General features: G+C 38.4%; 2 protein-coding genes across 3 annotated transcripts; one reads left to right on the plus strand and one right to left on the minus strand.

Annotated features, from left to right (window-relative positions):
* Positions 1-2,667: 2,667 nt before the first annotated feature.
* On the minus strand, positions 2,668-9,350 carry LOC119886810 (zinc finger protein Eos-like). 2 transcript variants are annotated; one of them, XM_038697760.1, is made up of 8 exons: positions 9,249-9,350; positions 8,061-8,118; positions 7,858-7,962; positions 7,378-7,632; positions 5,860-6,027; positions 5,624-5,773; positions 5,175-5,306; positions 2,668-4,464 (listed from the first exon to the last, which is right to left on the minus strand). In XM_038697760.1, the coding sequence occupies exons 2-8, from the start codon at positions 8,098-8,100 to the stop codon at positions 3,578-3,580; spliced, it is 1,737 nt and encodes a 578-aa protein (XP_038553688.1). In that variant the 5' UTR covers positions 8,101-8,118; positions 9,249-9,350; the 3' UTR covers positions 2,668-3,577. The 2 variants fall into 2 exon arrangements, with proteins under 2 accessions (XP_038553688.1, XP_038553690.1); XM_038697762.1 differs by lacking the exon at positions 9,249-9,350 and having other exon boundaries at positions 2,668-4,203; positions 4,324-4,464; positions 8,061-9,221.
* A 3,034-nt stretch (positions 9,351-12,384) lies between these two features.
* rhebl1 (Ras homolog, mTORC1 binding like 1) lies at positions 12,385-18,719 on the plus strand. Its single transcript, XM_038696992.1, has 8 exons — positions 12,385-12,808; positions 14,284-14,355; positions 14,463-14,530; positions 14,784-14,866; positions 15,826-15,882; positions 15,980-16,027; positions 16,824-16,905; positions 16,987-18,719. Exons 1-8 carry the CDS (start codon positions 12,757-12,759, stop codon positions 17,077-17,079), a joined length of 555 nt encoding a protein of 184 aa, XP_038552920.1. The 5' UTR covers positions 12,385-12,756; the 3' UTR covers positions 17,080-18,719.
* The last annotated feature ends 160 nt before the right edge of the window (positions 18,720-18,879 follow it).

The following is an 18,879-nucleotide window of genomic DNA, read 5'->3' on the forward strand; positions in this document are numbered from 1 at the left end:
ACAAAATACCACAAAACAAGTCTCTCTTCTGAAGTTTATAGCTGTCTTGGTCTGGGATTACAGTTTACTTTTGAGAAAATGGAAAGGTGGCCAGAGTGTAAATTGAGGCGCAAACAGCATTGGTACCACATGCATCAGGTTTAGAAGCACATTACTGTCTAGTGTTGCACATGAATTTAAAAAAAATACATGCAAACTCAACATGTGGAAAAAGGGACACATTTTCTCTTGCATGGTAAAATGTGCTCGTTCTTTCATGCAGAATTAGAATTGATCAAATATGAATTCTGCAGTAGATTTGAAGTCATGAGGGATTGGGGACCCACGCTTCTTTACTTTTGTACAATACTTGACAGACTTGGGGGCTCCTAGCAATCTGGCCAAGGTCACTGTTTTTAGCCGTATTAGGTATACAGTTGTTTGTAAATAACATTTTCAAACCAAATAGTACACTTCAAATGTAACAATTTTAACTGAGAGGGGTGGGAGGAAACGATGCAGAAAAGACCTTAAGCCAAAGGCACAATAGTTAAGTCTAATACACAGGAATCACACCTGGGCCTTTGTGCAGACACAAGTTGTTGTCTAAATCCAAATATGCACAGTGAAGAAGAGTGTAACGTATTGATTGGTCAAAGCATTTTTTTTGCTCGCATATGATCATTTCAGTAATTTACAAAGACAACTTTGGTGTTGAATCATTTGAAGTCGCACTGTCCGTATTTTCTTGATTAGGTTACAGGAAAGTACATTTCAAGATTCGGTGACAGACGTTCAATTTAAAACAAACTTGTCAATTCTAAACAGTCAATTCTTATATTAAGGCAAGACAATTTGATTATTAAATGCAACTTCAACTTTGGGAGAGAAAATTTGAACCACCTATTTTAGTTTGTTTCATTACGGCTGAGAAGAGATCACCAAAGAGCATTATAAACCTCATTCAGCAATGTGCACCAAAGCAAACTTTCTCACCATCTGTCAAAACAAATGTAGCTCCACTTGTTACAATTCTTTAAACAAAAGTAAATTTGAGGTAAACATCTACAACTTTTATTTTGAAAGGGGAAAACCCCCAAAAAGATTCTTCTGCAAAACTAAGTGGAGAGAACTCCTGGAGAAAAAAGAGAGACCATTTTAACATCTACAAGGTTTGCCTGACAGAGCAACGAAAAGAGAAATATTACCTTGCAGCTTCGTCCTAATTCATACTGTATGTACAAATATATTCATTTACTTTAATTTTGCCACTGCAACAGGGAAAAGTGCTTAACAGTAGGAAATAAGTGGTTCTTTGGCTCAGCCATGGGGGAACTATTGTTTGGTGCTACAGAGAACTACGCTCATGGTGATCTAAAAATTATATGAAAAGTACTTTTTTTATTCCTCTTCATAAAAACAATATTTCAGAGCTTCTGCACATCTAGACCACTACTTAAAATGTGAGGTTCAGTACAAGATCGAGTTCAGTATAAGACAGAACCAAGGAACCATTCACAACACTTATGACCGTGGTTTCTGTTTAGCCTGCAAAAGACTTCTAAGAACCAACATGTCTTGATGCTGAGGAAATTTACAAACTTATATGAAATAATGTCAAAATACTTTTTTTTTTCTGCACTGCACACAAAAGTTAATGGGCTCAGCTGATGATTTTTACTATATTCAGTATTTGTCCAGACTTTTTGGATATAAGCGGATCTGTGAAAATTCAGTCTTTCCCAAATTACTTTTATGGCTATTCTAATGTAGCACACAGAGATATACACCTTCTACAACGCCGTCTTGATTTTTGTGCCCATTTCTGTAATCTAGACTTCATCAGCCCGCAGGACAGTTCAACTTCTTGTGCTTAAACTGTGTAAAGTCGTAATGAGGAGTGACTACATTAACTATCACTGGAAACAGAATCAAGAGCTGGCAGTTTCCTTTCCACTGACACATTTCTCTTGACATACATTTCTTCACACAGACAGGATCATTTCATCATCACAGATCACAACTGACAAAACCCATTTTGAAATAAACACCTGTGTCACTTTCCCATCACACCAGCGTCTGGGCAACTCTGTGGACTGAAATATGTTCAAAGAAAATTCAAATAAAACATCTTTTTTTGGATGTAAGCTGTGAGGACAGTAGTAAACTGCCACTCCACAATGCACTCATTCATGTTAGATCAATTTGTGCCAAATGCCATGCACATTTAGTCTTTGAGAAATTAGCAGAATTGGTTCTTTGAATAGGATGAAAGAAAGATTGTGCAAAGCTGTAAGCCAGAGACTTTACAGTGTCTGGAAAGCTACTTGAATAAGTAAATTATTTTGTAGTTCATGATGTCTAAAATCACCCACAATGATCTGTTTCAAGATATGACAGTTGGTAGTTCATGTCCTTCATTCTGGTCAACAAGGTGTGATCAGGGTGAAGAAAGGCACAATACAATGAAATTTAACACCAAAATAATTTTTAAATATAGCATAAATAGAATATGTGTTGGTTTGTTTGCAGTTTGATGTCGTTATGAAAGGGAACATGTTAAGGACTTGGTAAGACCCTAACCTCTTCAGTAATCCAAGACTGTGGCAGTGATATTCATACTCATACTTTCCTAGTGAGAAAAAACAATTGTTTTTCCTCACATTTTGAGAGAAATGTGCAGGTCATTAATGTATTCCATAAAATAGTTTAATATAATCATAGTATTCTGGCAGGTATCAGTGCAACAAAAGCAGTCATAGAAAAGAAAAACAAATATTTCATACGCTACCCCACACAGCATTCGCACAAAGGCCTTCATTTTCAACTTTACTTATTCAATTTACTTCCAAAAAACACAGGGTCACTCATGCACACACTCACACACACACTCTCAGATCTGTCCACACCACCCTCATTAAAAACAAAAGTGCATTTCTAATTCACGGACAACCCTTCAGAAACATCTACGACTTGGACCTGGTTTTTGAGTTTGGTCTTCACTTATTCCCATTATAAAAAGCAATCTGTTATATAGAATCAACCCCAATTTGGAAAAAACTTTGCAGAACATTTGTTAGGTAATAATTTCACCGAATAAATGCAACACGGCATTACAACCTCTACAGATTCTATTGTAGGTGATCCTATGAACTTCTTATTGACACTTTTTTTTATTATATATACTATTAGTTACATCTGTTAAAGTGCACAAGAAGGGAACGTTTTCAGGTTAGGGACAAATGTCAGATTTTTTCCCATAATTTGTGCATCAAGTTTGAATCCTCAATTTTGGAGCAAGGCACATCTACAGATGACAAAGTGCATTTGCTCTTCATCTACTTTAGAATACATTTAATTAAAATGAATTTGAATTCATTGTTCAAAGTGCACTGAAAATAATAAGGACCACTATTATAATTTAAGAAATACACACAGGAACTTGCCATTCATGCACATGTTAACTGTACCAGTACCGGTTTGAAATATTAATATCAGCTTCAGGTCATTTGTGTCTCGTGTGCAGACCAAACCCAGCCAGGTCCTTGTCTTAGTATAACAATAGCTCCAGGTGAAGCAGGTTGTCCACCCTTTCTCCTCAGTCAAGGATGTGCTCCCCGCGGACGATGTGTGAAGAAAATTCATAGCGGTCTTGGCTGCGGTGGCCACAGATGTTGCACTCAAAAGGCTGGCGAAAACCGTGGCAGCCCATGTGGATGGTAAACATGACATGGTCCAGGAAAAGCACGCGGCAGTGCTCACAACGAAAAGAGCGCACAGCTCGCCCCTCCCCGTCTACAACCCGAAATGCCTCCCTAGAGGTGGAAGAGGGCGCAGTAGGTGAGCTGGGAGTTGGCGCGAGGGCAGGAGGTGGGAGGGCTGAGTGGCCTCCATCCTCTCTTTCCACCTCCCTGTCTTTGGCGTGGCTGGGACTGTGACGGTCCCGGCTCCTGTGGTGTGCAATGGGAGGAGGCGCTGGATGATGGTTGTTGGAGAGGAGAAGATGATGGCCGTTGTTACTGTGCAGGGTTGGAGTCAGGGCCGTACTGTTGCACGGCTCGTCTGGCATGCTCTCTGTGTCCGTGGAGTCCTGGCAACCATTGCTAGGGGAGGGTGCGTGACTTCGACCCGCAGGCAGGTCTTCGTGACCCTCTGCTGCCTCCCTCCCCCCTACACCCGCAGCGCCCAGCCCAGCTCCAATCCCTGTACAATCCAGCCTCGGGCCTAGAGCGAGGGAAGTGTGAATGGAGCTGTGGATCGGCCTGAGTTCTGATAAACATGAAGAGTGAGTGGTGGGAAGGTGTGTAGGCCTCAGTGTGTCTGATACCCGTCCTCCTCCATTACCTGCTACACCGGCGTATTCTCCTCCCAGACCAGTAAAGTGCGGGGTTTCAAGGTTCCCTGCGTGCATCTCCCTCTCTTTATCCAAACCAGTGCTTAGCTCATAAGGTGCATCTGAAAGGTTGAGGCGTATGTGCTTCTGTCCTGCAAAAAAGATAGATGATCTTATGATACTGTACTATGGAAGTCTGTGGAAGACGTTAAAACTGCATTTTCAAAACAAAACAAAAAATTGTATAGATGGGCAAGCCACATTGTTTAAATTAATTTTAGATGCCATATTGAGGTTGGAAGTTATATATCATAGGTGTCCTGAGCCTATTTCCACTGTTGTCAATTATCATCCCAATGAGTTCCTGATTCACTTTGACATTTGGTTTGAATCTACAGGAAATCATACAGCTTGAATACATAAAAGTGTGAAAGCCGGTGGTCACATCACTAGGATTTAAAAAATCTGTACTATTGTATAGAGCTGCAACAATTATTTGATAAATTTATTAGCAGTCAACTATTAAATTAATTGCCAACTTTTTAAAGTTGGCAATTAATCCAATTCCAGCTACTCAAATGTGAATATTTTCTGGTTTCTTTGCTCCTCTATGACAGTAAACTGAATTTATTTTGTTTGTGGACAAAAGAGGACCTTTGAGGACGTCATCTTGGGCTTTGGGATGCACTGATCGACATCTTTCCCAGTTTTCTCAATAATTAATCGAGAAAATAATCAACTTAATCGATAATGAAAATACTTGTTAGTTGCAGCCCTACTATTATATGATGTACCCAATTCAAGCGATTACTGCTGCTTTCACCGTGTCCTCAACCTGTCCACACTGAGACCAAATGCTCACCTACAAATTTTTGTGGTGTGGATCTCTTGCGTTTGGTGATGCTGTTGGCGAGCCGATCGATAAATGCCATCTTGTCTGAGGAGGGTTGCAGTAGAGAGTCAGGTATAAACTCTAGCTCTCTCATCTCCTCTCCTGCACAGAGTACAAACAAACTGTAATGTTATTTTTGGGCGGTTCTAATTACCTAGACAGCATTTATCCCAAATGTTTAGGTTGCCTGCTGGTTTTCATTAGAATCTAAACCAACATTTGGATAAAAAAAAAAAATAAGTGAGGGGTTGTGTGCGTTACCTTGGTAAGGAAGTAGACTACATCTCTACATTAGATGCTACTACAATCCATTTTGAAATTGACATTTACAACACCGTTGTCATTTAGGTTACTGTCCTATCTGAGAAAATGATCTTTACTTCTGCCATACCATCTCCATGAATGCCATAAAACCGTACCTTGATTCTGTGCACTGGATGGCTGCTGTGACTCCAGACTCTGTAAGTAGCTGTGGCAGCGCTCACGGTGCTCCTCCAGGGTGCTCTGCTGCTTGTAACTGCGGCCACAATAACTGCACTTATACGGCTTCCCTACAGTTGGAGAAGAGACTGGGGACAAAGTGGGAATTGCTTTTGTCACTATACACTCTCATAAGACAAAAAAAAAACGTTTATCAGGCTTGAATCTGTCCTACCAGCATGAGTGCGAAGGTGACCAGTAAGTGCGTCTCGTCTTCGACAGGCATAGCTGCAGAAGGGACATTTAAAGGGCTTCTCCCCTGAGTGGAGCTTGATGTGGCGGAGCAGGTTACCCTTTTGAGTGAAGGAGGCGCCACACTGATTACATTGGAATGGTCGCTCACCTGGGGATAGATCAAACCTGTCAACCCAACTTATTTAACTACATCTATAGTCTTTGGCACATTGGGCCTCAATTCCTCTTAAAAACAGATTTGTTCATGAGTGGGACAGACGAGTGATTTAATTTCACCAATGTTCTGGTAAGACTCAAGTATGAGCAAAATTCACCCAGTAGTTATCATGTACAGAATTTCTTTAAAAGGGGATTCAAAATCTGAAATCTGAATGAATTTAGAGTTTATATATGTTTGCAAACATAACTCAAATAAATGTATGTTAGACTAAATTAATATTGTGTTCATGGCTTGCCAATTTACAATTTTCTTTTTTTAAATTATTTTATGATGTTTATTGGCATATTTCAGCATAATATCCTCCTCCTACCAATCCTCTGTTTCACCCAGCAGTGTAACATCACCTTCTGTGTACTATTTAAGACCACCTCTCATAGTAGTCATGGACTGCTTTGCTTTCTAACTTCAGGTGAACCACTTCCTCTTCATTTCTGTGTTACATGCCAAGCAGACTGTTTTTGTTTTGTTTTCCTCCTGCTTTCTTCCTTCCCCACTAGTTTCTCTTTAGGTCCTGAATGGGTGATTGGCTTGCACTTGTGCAGCTTGGCCAAGCTGCACATTGGCCAATGGAGGTTGAAGCTGGCCAACCAGGATGAAGCATGGGAAATAAAAGGAGCACCCCAGAAGAGTTTGCGCACTCTCACCCATGCAATCACCATTGTTTTATAGCAGCAGTGTACCACAGCTCTGTGTTAATTGTCTGACCATTTTATTTTGTGGAATAAACTTTCATTTGACTCCTCTGTTATGCAATTTTTAAAAATCTTTTTGTCTGCTAATTTCTGACTGCAGGGCTTGAGGCTCTGCAGTGTGAAAGTCTTCTTCTCACTCTACCCACAAATGTAGCAGAAGAGGTAGCCTTATAATGTCAGGGGGTGTCAATTATGCTTATCATGAAATCTCATGAATTCACACCTCTTCATGAACTGGTGTCGTTCATCAGGCTGAGCGATTTAAGTTAGTTTAGTAGAGAGGTTTTGGTGAATTTGACTTGAAACACGGACTAACAAGCCTCACAGAAAAAAAAATAAGAGAGGTTTAGGATAAGAATACGAAGATGTTCTTACACCCAGATTCATCTGCAGATTCAACTGCAAGTACACCGGGGCATTCAAAAATAGTATCCATCATCAGATTATCTTATTTCTGCCATTCAGTCTTGATTACTAAACAATATTTTTAAGTAAACAATGGCATACAACAAATGGGTGCAGATAAAGATGTATGAGACATTATCATAATGTCCGATTATATGCCAAACCCAAGACTGGCAGTCACCTGTATGGCTGCGTTTATGCACCATGAGAACATTAGGCCCAATGCAGATCATTCCACAGATGTCACACTTGAGCTTTCCGTTTGGCATTCTGGTGGCTCCAGTTGGTATGGTTTCAGGATTGGTGGTCTCCCTGTAGTCTCCAACAGCCTCAGATCCCTGCTCTGGACCTCCTTCCTCTACTCGCTCCCCTCTTTCATCTTCAGTACTGCGACCTGGGTCTTCATCGCTGTACAGCTCCACTTTAATGGAGTTGGCTATAAAGGCACAAGAGCAAACATAAAGAAGGCTTTCAATTAGATAATGTACCTTTACACAACATTTGGAAACATGCGACAGATCACAGATTATATATTACTGTGATATGTCCTATTATATCATCTGGAAGTAATAAACTGGCTTATGAAATAATTAGGTTTTTGGGATTTGATTATCCATCATACAGTCCGTTTTGTGGGATTCACACTTGTTTTCTCACTAACCACTGAGGGAGCGACTAGGAGAGGTCTCCTTGCTGTTTGGGGTGCTCACTGTTGGACCTCCAAGGGCCCCAGAAAAATCTCTTTCCATTGAAGAGTCTCCACTAGCTGCGACCAAAAAAGGACACAAAAGCAAGATATGTCATTTGAACAACATGCCAACATCTGAAGGAAAGTTAATCTGTGATGAAATAAATCTACCCTACCTGATATGTAAGACCGGCCATTGCAGTCATCAACATCCATACTAGTTCAAGCTAAATACTGAAATGACAGTTATGACGAGGTCGGGATCAAACCGAATTATCTCACACATCCACTCACTCAACCGTGTGACATGCAACCTCTACAATTCAACCCCTCATTAATATAACAGGAAATCATACAGAAGTTAGGCAGAGGTCCAATTTGACATCACATTTTGATTTGAAAACCCCGGATGCACGTCAATGAAATTGGTATTACATAATTGGTATTACATAAGACCTAATTCACTTATGATCACTTATCAGACACTTTCAATAACTAAAAAATAACAAATACACTAAACGCTAGCGTGAATGTCCGATATCTACCGATCACAAAGACAATACATTCTGAACTGCACCAGTATTTAACTGTAACATTAGCTCCTAGCGCTAACAATACATGTCTTGAAGATTAGCTGATGTAGGCTGATTATTCGTATCAGAATAAGTTAACTAGCTGCTAATTTAGCGCCAACTCTAAGCTTAGCAGCCACAGATCAGCTGATTGAGTTACAATTAGGTTGACCCATGACAACATTGGTAAAGTAAGATAACGTTAAACTAATATAACGACAAGCTCATCTGAGACAAACTAGTCTGTAATACAAATAGCTTTTACTTTTACATAACGGTGGCGTTGGTGTAACGTTAACCCAAGTTTACGGGTCGGCCTTGGTGGCTAACGTTGGCTAACTGCATGTGATGGAAATTACCGTTAGCTAAACTCAACACTAACGTTACGATCATTTTTCATTCTCGGCAGCTTACTAAAGAGCATGGAGCAAAGTTACAGCTCATTAATATAGGCGATGACGCGAGGTAGATACCGCTGACTTGTGACATTACTTGGCTGAATAACGCTAAATTGAGCATTTAAGTCTCTATGTCGTCTTGTTTAACGCTAGCATAACAAACCAACGTTAGCATGAACTACATTAGCTAGCTAGCGATCAATGTTTCCTAAACGGTTGCTATGGTACCCACCGCCTCCCAAATGATATCGCTAGCCAGCTAGTGGTTAGCTCGCTAGTTAGCTTTCGCTCCCTGAAGCCTCGCATAGGACTTTTACAACACAACACGGTGGGGGTATTCAACTATAAGAGTACTTTTAAAGTTGTCCTGTTCTCGCAGTAACAGCTGCATTACCTGTCCCTGTCAGGGCCGTTTCAGTGAGGTGTTTCTGAATTTTCATCTGCCTGTTTATGACGGCAGCATCTCCCGGCAGCATTTACCTCCACCTCCAAACTGTTTCCGGTTACATCCTAAATGTGTCCATAGTCTATACTGCTGTCAAACACCACCAGCAGTTAGCAGGTCTACACTGGAATCTGCATACAAAACTGTCAATTAACATCAACATTTGTTAATTTATTCAGCACGTAAAACATTACTGACAATAGATTTAGTAGCTGTAGTTTTGATTTAAGATTTGTGCATTTGTCTCCTTACACTTAATAAGTTATTCTGCAGGTCTCCAACTTGTTGACTAAGTTTATATTGAACCACACCTTATTTTTGTGATGCTTCACTGCCTGAACTCTGAACAGTGCACATCATTGTCTCAAAAGGGGGGAAACGTGTTGCCTTTTAGTATGCAGTATGCTGGGATCCAGGAGGTGCCAAAACAGTCTTTGCATAACACCAAGAGGAACTCAACAGCCATCCTTACCTGTCCCATCCAGAGTGTGTAAAGAACAATTGTTTCTGTGACTTTGTTTTGTCTTCAGAATACCTGACTGTGTTCAGTTAAAAGTTTCCTAGCTTGGTATCCAATACAATACCAGAGTTTCAGTACCAAATGTAAAATAAACCAAAATTGTATATTTTTTGAAACCACAAACCACAGAAATTAATAATTTTTTAACAAACTCCTTCCAACAAACTTTGCAAACTTATTAGTTACGTCAGGCAATATCTAATCAAAGAACAAATTTTAATAGGCTACTTTTAATCTGTATCCTCAAAAAGTATTGAAGTTCCATCACAAATCTCAGAACAATACAAGTGTTAGAATAAATGTATGCTCACTGTTGCCTTTTTAAGAAACATGTCCACCACATTCAATGTAGCCATATATGTTCCAAGAAAGAGCTATATTGTGTTCAGTTATTAAGGTAAAGTATGAAGGGTCAGACTCGGAGGATCAGGTGAAGTTTAGAGTGGGGATAAAACCATTAGTATTTAGTCTAAGCTATATAGGCTACTATTTATTTCATAATTCTGATGCTGCTCAAAAATGGTTTTCTTTTAACAAACCTCTACTGAATAAGAAGAAGTCTTATAGATAGTTGTTTGGCACTAAATCTATTTTTTGCTTTTAACCAGTAATTGGTCAATATGAATTGACCACTCGAGAAACAGTACGAATTTAAATATTTGGGTCACTGGCGTGATTCTCAACTTTCTTTTAAACCCCAAATTGACTCAGTGACAAAGTAAATAAATGACAGCCTGAGATTGTATAGTTCTATCAGCTTTTTCACCCTACAGGTTAGGAAAAAAAGGATTTCACAGTTGATATTACCAATACAAGATTATGCAGAATACCTCAGAAACAAATGTTCATCCTCTTAATATAGTTTACAATAGTTGATGATGTAGATTTGTTTTGAGGTGTCCTTACCTAAACCTAGAAGATTTTTTAATGCATTTTCTTTAACTTTTCATATTACTTAAAACAAAGTTTAATTCCATATAGGATGTCATATAGTCTAGGCACACTGTGGATCCTTTTTTCTTTGTTCCTAAAATTTATAAGGAAAAAAATTAAATCTACATCTGATTGAAACAACCTGTCCAGTTCACATAGATATTTTACTTCCTTTTATGTCCTTAAGGCATCTGTTTTTACCTATCTTCAAACAACCTGCTCTTGTTTGTAATTATACTTGAGATATATAAATAAATAATGTAGGCTATCTCCAATATGTACGTGCATACATATAGCTTTGTTTGGGCAGTGTTGGGGAATAACTAGTTACATGTAATTTAGTCACCTAATTAAATTACAACATAAATGTAACTGTAATCTGCTACAGTTACTGGGTAAAATGTGTAATTAAAGTTACTTGTGAAAATGTTCATCAGAATCAGAATCAGAATCAGGTTTATTGCCAGGTACATTTTCACATACGAGGAATTTGCTTTGGTATGAATTGGTGCTTACAGTACACATAACATAAACAGTAATATAAATATATAAAAAGTAAGGAGAACATATAGAACATACACAAGCATACAAAAAATATAAAAAGATACAATAATACTATAATACAATGTTGACAAGTATGTGCAAAAGTTGGCAACATGAGCATAAAGCACAGTTGAGCCATGTTGTAAAGTGTGGGGTCAGGAGAGTGTATGAGTGTGTGCGTGTCCACAAACAGGATCCTGGCATAGGTTCCTGGGGAGTCCAGGCGCTGGAGGATGTAATGAAGGGCCATGTTTACTGCATCATCTTCAGACCTGTTGGCTCTGTAGGCGAACTGCAGGGGGTCCAGGAGTGGGTCTGTGATGGATTTCAGGTGGGACAACACAAGGCGCTCAAAGGACTTCATAACCACAGATGTCAGGGCGACGGGTCTGTAGTCGTTTAGTCCAGTGGTCCTTGGTTTTTTGGGGACATTGGGAGTTACATCTGAATATTTTCTGTAAAAAGCTAGGCTATATGTTTTTCATGTGCACAATGTCTTTTTTGCCATTTCCAGCTGTTTAGTAAAGCTTGATGCTATTCTGATGCTTTTGATTGGTTTTTATGTATAAATTTGCAGCTCCACCAGTCTGCCAAAAAAGTGCCTCTCAAGCTGTCTTTTGAAAATGGTTAACACTTGAAAACATTCATTAGAAATTTAGAAAAGTAATAAAAAAGATATAATTAAATGTAATACGTTACATACATTAATAAAGCAATTGAAATAGTTACACAACTATTACATTTTAAATAGGGTAACTTGTAATCGGTAACCTATTACATTTCCAAAGTAACTTTCCCAACACTATGTATGTGTATGTGTACATTTACTGTATTGTTTGAACTGTATTCTCTGTATATATGGATAAGTTGCTTGAGATGAACTCTCAAGCAACTTATCCTTTTAATAAATGTTAATAGGTCTGAAAACCTCTGACATATACATATATATACTGAAACAAAGGAACCCACACCTGTTGACATTAAGGACATTTTCACTGTGAGTCCGCTGGGAGCTGGGACGCACAAAGAGTGACCTCTACTGTACAAATTGGCCAGATTGTAGGTCCACGCCGCTCCGACGTGTTCTCCGGTTTTACGACGGTGTGCTTACACAATGACAGTTTCCGTCACTTTGACTTGCAAACTGTAATCGCGTTGAACAAGCGTTTTCACCGTTTCCAGTTTCCGTTAAAACGACAATTTCATCATTTCAAACTATCGATCGATATCGATTACTTTAGCAGATACAGAAAGAGACACATTTTGGGAAAAGTACAAGTTGTACTTAAACTCTGAACTTCCAATTCGAGGCCCAGGAGAGAGCTCGAGCGGCGGCGGCTCCGAAAAGTTTGTTGTTGTCACGTGATGTGAGACGAATGTGGCGATAAAAGTTTGTTTAGATAGTAAAACTAGGTGGCGTACTACATTATCAGAATCCAGTTGAACACCGTTTTCACTACAATGCCTCAACCAAAACATCGAAAGATTGCTGTTATAGGTTACAGGTCTGTAGGTGAGTAAAGCACACGAGCTAATGTTATTGAGCTAGCTGGCTAACAGGCTAATGTCCTGGCTTTGTTTTCCCTTCCGACTGAACAGCAACGCTAGATTACCTTTGTCCATGTTTCTTTTTGTTCACATGCGTTTGCTGAGCAGTTGGTTACTAAACTACATTAAAAACAACAGCTTGCTTTAGGTCTGTAGCCGTCTGTTGTAGTTGTAACGTGTTCTGTGTAAACAGTTAGCCGGTGAGATCCTGGTACCGAGCCAAGTGGTGAGTGGCGAAACTTTAGGCTAGCGTGGCACACACACAAAGTATGTAACAGTTACTGTGCACAATTTAAGGAACTCAGCCTGGAACAATATTCTACCTCCTACCAAGTTCACACCAGTCATATTTATTTATAATAACATGTCTGTGTGGCCGGTTCTACATCAAATTATATGACAAATCAGGTTCTGAGGTCCAGTTTGGTCTTTCAGCTACAGCGCTGAAGGATTTTGAAATAATATCTTATTGCGATTAATTTGACTGATATTGCAATTGCGAAATTGGAGGGAATGGTCGTTTTTACACAATTATTCTAATTTTCATTGAAAAACATATTAAAATTAGTCATGGTGTGATTTTTGCAATGATCTGCACCAAACGTACACCAAATGTTTTCCTAAGTCTGTAGACTATGATGTGTAGGCCAGGACGTCTCTGCAGCAGGACAATATTTAATTTAAAATGTTTTTTTGACACACAAATAACCTTTAACAAATAATGCACCACCTTGCTGTAGGCCATATTGCAATTTTGATACAGTTTTGATTAATTGTTCAGCCCTATATTAAAAACTTTAAGCTGTATTACCACTGCAAACGTTTTTGTCATATTTTATCACATAATTCTGATAGCAGCAATTATCAAAAATGGTGCCATCATAGCATTTAGATAATGTAACATCTTAATAGTTGTGAAGAAGACAATAACCCCACTGATACACATCGGATCACAATTTCTGATAACTGTGGCAGCAGAAACTGTAGTGTTGATCAGAAAGAAGGGCACCATCACTTCACCTGTCAATATATGTCTGTTAATTGATCCTCTACTACCAGAGTCTGACAGGTCAAGTGTGTGGTCTAAACACCACAGAGGCACCATCTTTGGTTATAGCTATCAAAATAAAGTATTTTATTTTGTATTATAAAAACATTTACCATGGCAATGTAGCTGAAATTTCTGATCAGGTCATATAATTTAATGGCTCACAGAATTTGGTGTAACACTTGTAACTGATAATATAAATATTTTTGTCCTGTATAGGTTATTCTGTAAAGGGTTAAAACCATCACTAAGCCATAATGCTGACACAGGTTTTATGTGTGTCGCATGTATGTATTGTAATATAGGTTTTTGTTGTAAAGAAAGAGTAGAAAGAAAGAGATGTTTTAAAATGGCAGTAAAACAAACATGCCGTGTTTCTTTGCCCTGCTCAGGGAAGTCATCTCTTACAATACAGTTTGTGGAAGGACAGTTTGTCGACTCCTATGACCCCACCATCGAAAACAGTAGGTGTCTTTGTATTGTTTGTAAGATATTGCAGCAAAGAAAGTCACAATGGAATTGGCTTAATGTAAAGAAATGTTTTGTAAAACTAGTTCATCCCTCTCCCTAGCCTTTAACAAAATGGTCAGCATGAATGGTCAAGACTTCAATCTTCAGCTGGTTGATACAGCTGGACAAGTAAGTTGTTCATGTACCACTATATCTGACACGAGCACTAAACTCTATGTTTTAAATATTCTGATCTGTTAAAAACCAATTATTTAACTTTAGGCATTTCTGATTTTATGATATACTCGGCTGTCAGACAAGTTGTGTGCCAGTTTTTTTTTTTTGACGCTTAAGTCTTGTTTCTGATTCTTTTTAAAAATGTGTTTTGTGTTTGGTAGCAGTCATATCCTATGAGATTATAAAACCTCTCCTCTGTCTGTAGGATGAGTACTCAATTTTTCACCAATCCCACTCAATGGACATCCATGGGTATGTCCTTGTCTATTCAGTGACTTCCATGAAAAGGTGAGTGTTTTCTTATGTTTGAATTATGAGGCATACACTGTCAAGTCTTCAGGCACGATATGAGGTAGACCAGGGGTTTTCAAAGTGTGATGCGGGCCTCCCTAGTGGGGCTCCAAACAGTTTCAGGGGAAGCTCTGTGAATGGAAGTGAAACAATATTACATTACTTATTGCATTAGTTATCAAAAGGAGATCACATACAATAGCCTACATGTGTGAGAGTTGAGAGATACAGTAGTTTTTGGGAACTGTTTTCCCTCCATCAGAGCCAGAAAGGCCTTAGGACAGACCTTTTTTAAAACTATTTGATGTAGTCAGAAGTTATGTCAAACAGCAATATTAGGCTATTTTGGTTCAAATGTTGAGTGTCTGTGAGATCAAATAATATAATTATGATCCCATAGGCATCCAGGAATTGAGCGAAACTTACCAAGTAAACTAAAGATGTGGGCGCCGTTTCCCAAGCTTTGTCTGAGGGGAGGCCCGCGGTCTCAGACTTTGAAAACTCCTGAGGTAGACAACACTATATGTGTCTTACAATTGATGTTAGTATTGTGTTTGAACATATACAGACTTCACCGTTCATAATCCATTATTCCTAAACCACAAAGATTTGTAATGGTTAAACCCACTGTTATATACAACCCAAGCCTAATATGAAGTCCTCAAATATCTTGTTTTGTCCTCAACCCAAATAGTTCACTGTCACAGAGGACTAAAGAAACCAGAAAATATTCACATTTAAGTAGCTGGAATCTTGAAATTTGACTTTTTTTTTTCTTGTAAAAAAATTATTTAAACGATGATCAAAATAGTTAGTGATTAATTTAATAATTGATAAGTCGTTGCAGCTCTAATTAGGTTCTTTGGATTGACAGTGTATAATAAGTTATTACTAAGTAACATATCAGTTGATAAAGATCAGTATTTAAATGTACTTTGATGTCTGTCTCTGTTCAGTTTTGAAGTTGTGCAGGTCCTACATGACAAGCTTCTAGACATGGTTGGGAAGATTCAGTAAGTTTAGTTTGATCTTATAAAATTCAATGCTTCTAAAAATGTCTTTTGTGGTTTTTCCAAGTGACTTTTTTCAACTAGGATATTGTCTTTTTAGGGTACCAACTGTCCTTGTAGGGAACAAAAAAGATCTACACATGGAAAGGTAATCAAGATTATTATAATAATATAAACCGCAAATGTTTCTGTCAGATAAAAATAACACTGATAATGCTATTAGACTTTTTGGTCCTAAACTATGCAATAACACTCAATTTAATTCAACATTAAATACATTTTAAATGGCAAGCATTTGTTGTTTTGGAAGTAAAAGGGTAAGTCTGGGGATATTCTGTATTTTTCTTAGTGTCAACAAATGAAAATGGCAAAACCAACAATGAGTTGATCCTATTAAATAAGTACTGTATAGCCAAAGCCAGATATAGTGTATTCCTCTGTGAATTAGACCTCCATTGTTGTCCAAAAACTAAAAAAAAAAATGTCACTGAGTTACGCTGTTGCACTAATTGACATGTTCTTCACTATGATGGTCATGTGCACTGCACAATGTCGTGTTGCCATTCATAGTCACTGAAGCACCGTATATGCGGCTACAACTAGTCCCTGACAAATGCCTTGCCATTTAACATTTGCTAAAAGTTACAGTGCCCATCTGTTTCTTCTGAAATGATTGAGCTTTCAAGAAAAAAATAAATGTGTGTTTTTGTGGCCTGTTGTTTTTTTTTTTGTTTTGTTTTGGGTTTTTTTTAAAGATGAACATCTTTAGTAGGAGCATATGGGTTTGGGGCCGAAGTCTTCTAATTTTTTGACAACGGAAAAATATAAAATTGCCTGCCTTATCCTTAAAGAAAAGTACCACATATTCTCTCTCTGTCAACCTTTCTGTCACCACCCACTCAAACATTTCTGTTTTCAGTGAAGTTTCCATTTCATTTTTCCAGGGTTATCAAGCCAGAGGAGGGGAAAAAACTTGCTGATTCCTGGGGTGCTGCATTCATGGAGTCCTCAGCCAAGGAGAATGAGGTATCGATATCTCCTCGGTGCAGTCCACACATTATGTCTGACACAGATTCACACAATGATGACCATATTCTTGCAATGCAGACTGCTGTGGAGGTTTTCAAGCGGATCATTTTGGAGATGGAGAAAGCTGATGGAAATGCACCCCCAGAGGAGAAGAAGTGCGCTGTGATGTAAAAAAGTGTATCCAGGACATCAATGAGCTCATTTGCTGAAGACAGGAGGCACAACTTCACCAGCTTGCCAACCGTGACCTCGCCACCACCAAGACACTGCAGTGGAACTTTTCTGCTCCACTGTGATAACAGATTGATTTACCTAGCAAAGCAACTGCTCAGACAGTTGATAAACTATCCCACTATTTGTAACCACAGGGAGAAGTTTCTAAGAGCAAGATTAATCTTTGTTTTAGACAAAGGAACACCGTCAGTGAACACTTTCTTAAAATACTGAAATGCAATCTATGACTGGGCAAAATATTTACTTTGAGTTCAACTAAATGCTCAGAAAACAAAACATTGCCAAACATATTGGTCCCAATTTTTTTGATAAACGTATTATGGTAATAACTACTTGTAAATCAGATGTTTGAGACATCATTCGTTATTGTGTCGTAACTCTTGGAGTATGTACAGTGAGGACTTGTTAATAACCTTTTTAAAGGACTGGTATTATTTCAGCAGGTCTTTCTTTGACAGTGATGGAGAGTCACAGTACACATTGCTTTAAATGTGGTGTTTAAATGTCAGTATTTCTCACAAATGGTGGATATCCTTGAACTCCCAGGGATGAGAAGAAGAAATTTCACTGGGGTTTCACAGCTCTACTTACTGTAATTTTTATTAACTCCTCTTCAGGTACCTTTTACCAATGAACTCTTGAACTGTTCACAATGGAGGGAATCTATTTGTATATGTAACAACTCATGTTTTCTTTGGCTAAGCAGATGAGTCCTCTTCCATTGTTTCAACAGTTTAATTTCTTCTTATTGACTGTAATAAAGATGTTATGGACAGCCCTCAGAAATTTAGTATAGATATTCACCAGTTATGGCCTTTTTATTACATTATAAATAGAATCTTAGAAATTGGTTTAATACTATGGTTATATCATGGGTGGTGCAGGTTTACTCTAACTTCAGTATCCTAAGTAGAGTACATGGTTATAAGTGTGTTATAATTATGAACATTGTTGAGTTTCAGTTTTTAATTTTTTTTTATTTTAACATTGAATAAGACTATTTAATTGGCTTAAGGCCACAGAGTTAGCTTAGTAATTTTTGAGCTCATGGTTTTGATTTGATTGTTCATGCAGGCTTGAAGCCCAGATGGCATGCAGTCCATTTAATTCATATTGTGTACTTGCATGATCACTGTCAAATGCTTGAGATCCTTAATGGCTTATCTTAGATCTTGTAACTTTACAAAGACATGACACAATGTGGACCCCCCCACCACCACCACACACACACACAGACAAAATCCTCATGTTGTACCTATAGTGGGTAGTTTGGTAGTAAAATGGGTAGTTTTTATCAAGTGCTTTGCTGAGTATGTAGTTGATTGATGGGTGATTGATGATGGTTAAAGATAAGCGGTGATGCTGTGTCTTGTGCCTTACAGTTCAAACTCCCTCATCTGCTTCCCTTCATGACTCATGGTGCTCTTAAAGTTTTTTTTCTCTCCTTCTGTTGACTTGATACCATGGCGCAGGTGGTGTTGTGCACCTGAATACCAATACCCCCTCGCGGGTCAATGTTAATTCAGAAATCTTGCTGTAAACAGTTTTGTATATAAATAAATCTGTTACTCATTTGATGTGTCATTCTGCTGATTTTGGCTGCATTATTTGGGTAGCTATAAGTAGCAAAAAGCATGGGCGCCTAATAGAGTATATTACTGCACAGCAGTGCATAGGTTGATGTACTACAGTAACTGGTCATCTTTCAATACGGTAACTTCACTTGCACTTTAAATT

Source organism: Micropterus salmoides, unplaced genomic scaffold, assembly GCF_014851395.1.
Source record: "Micropterus salmoides isolate LMB-PRFRI ecotype aquatic unplaced genomic scaffold, ASM1485139v1 Ms_hic_scaffold_4, whole genome shotgun sequence".
NCBI classification, from domain to species: Eukaryota; Metazoa; Chordata; class Actinopteri; order Centrarchiformes; family Centrarchidae; genus Micropterus; species Micropterus salmoides.

Excerpts from the sequence above, each read along its gene's own strand:
- LOC119886810 (XM_038697760.1), bottom strand. The coding sequence starts at position 8,100 with ATGGATGTTGATGACTGCAATGGCCGGTCTTACATATCAG. Across the intron at positions 5,774-5,859 it reads TCACCTTCGCACTCATGCTG|TCTCTTCTCCAACTGTAGGG; the intron begins GTAGGACAGATT and ends CTTTGTCCCCAG. Across the intron at positions 4,465-5,174 it reads CACACCACAAAAATTTGTAG|GACAGAAGCACATACGCCTC; the intron begins GTGAGCATTTGG and ends TCTTTTTTGCAG.
- rhebl1 (XM_038696992.1), top strand. The coding sequence starts at position 12,757 with ATGCCTCAACCAAAACATCGAAAGATTGCTGTTATAGGTTACAGGTCT. Across the intron at positions 14,356-14,462 it reads TGACCCCACCATCGAAAACA|CCTTTAACAAAATGGTCAGC; the intron begins GTAGGTGTCTTT and ends CCCTCTCCCTAG. Across the intron at positions 16,028-16,823 it reads AAAGATCTACACATGGAAAG|GGTTATCAAGCCAGAGGAGG; the intron begins GTAATCAAGATT and ends TCATTTTTCCAG.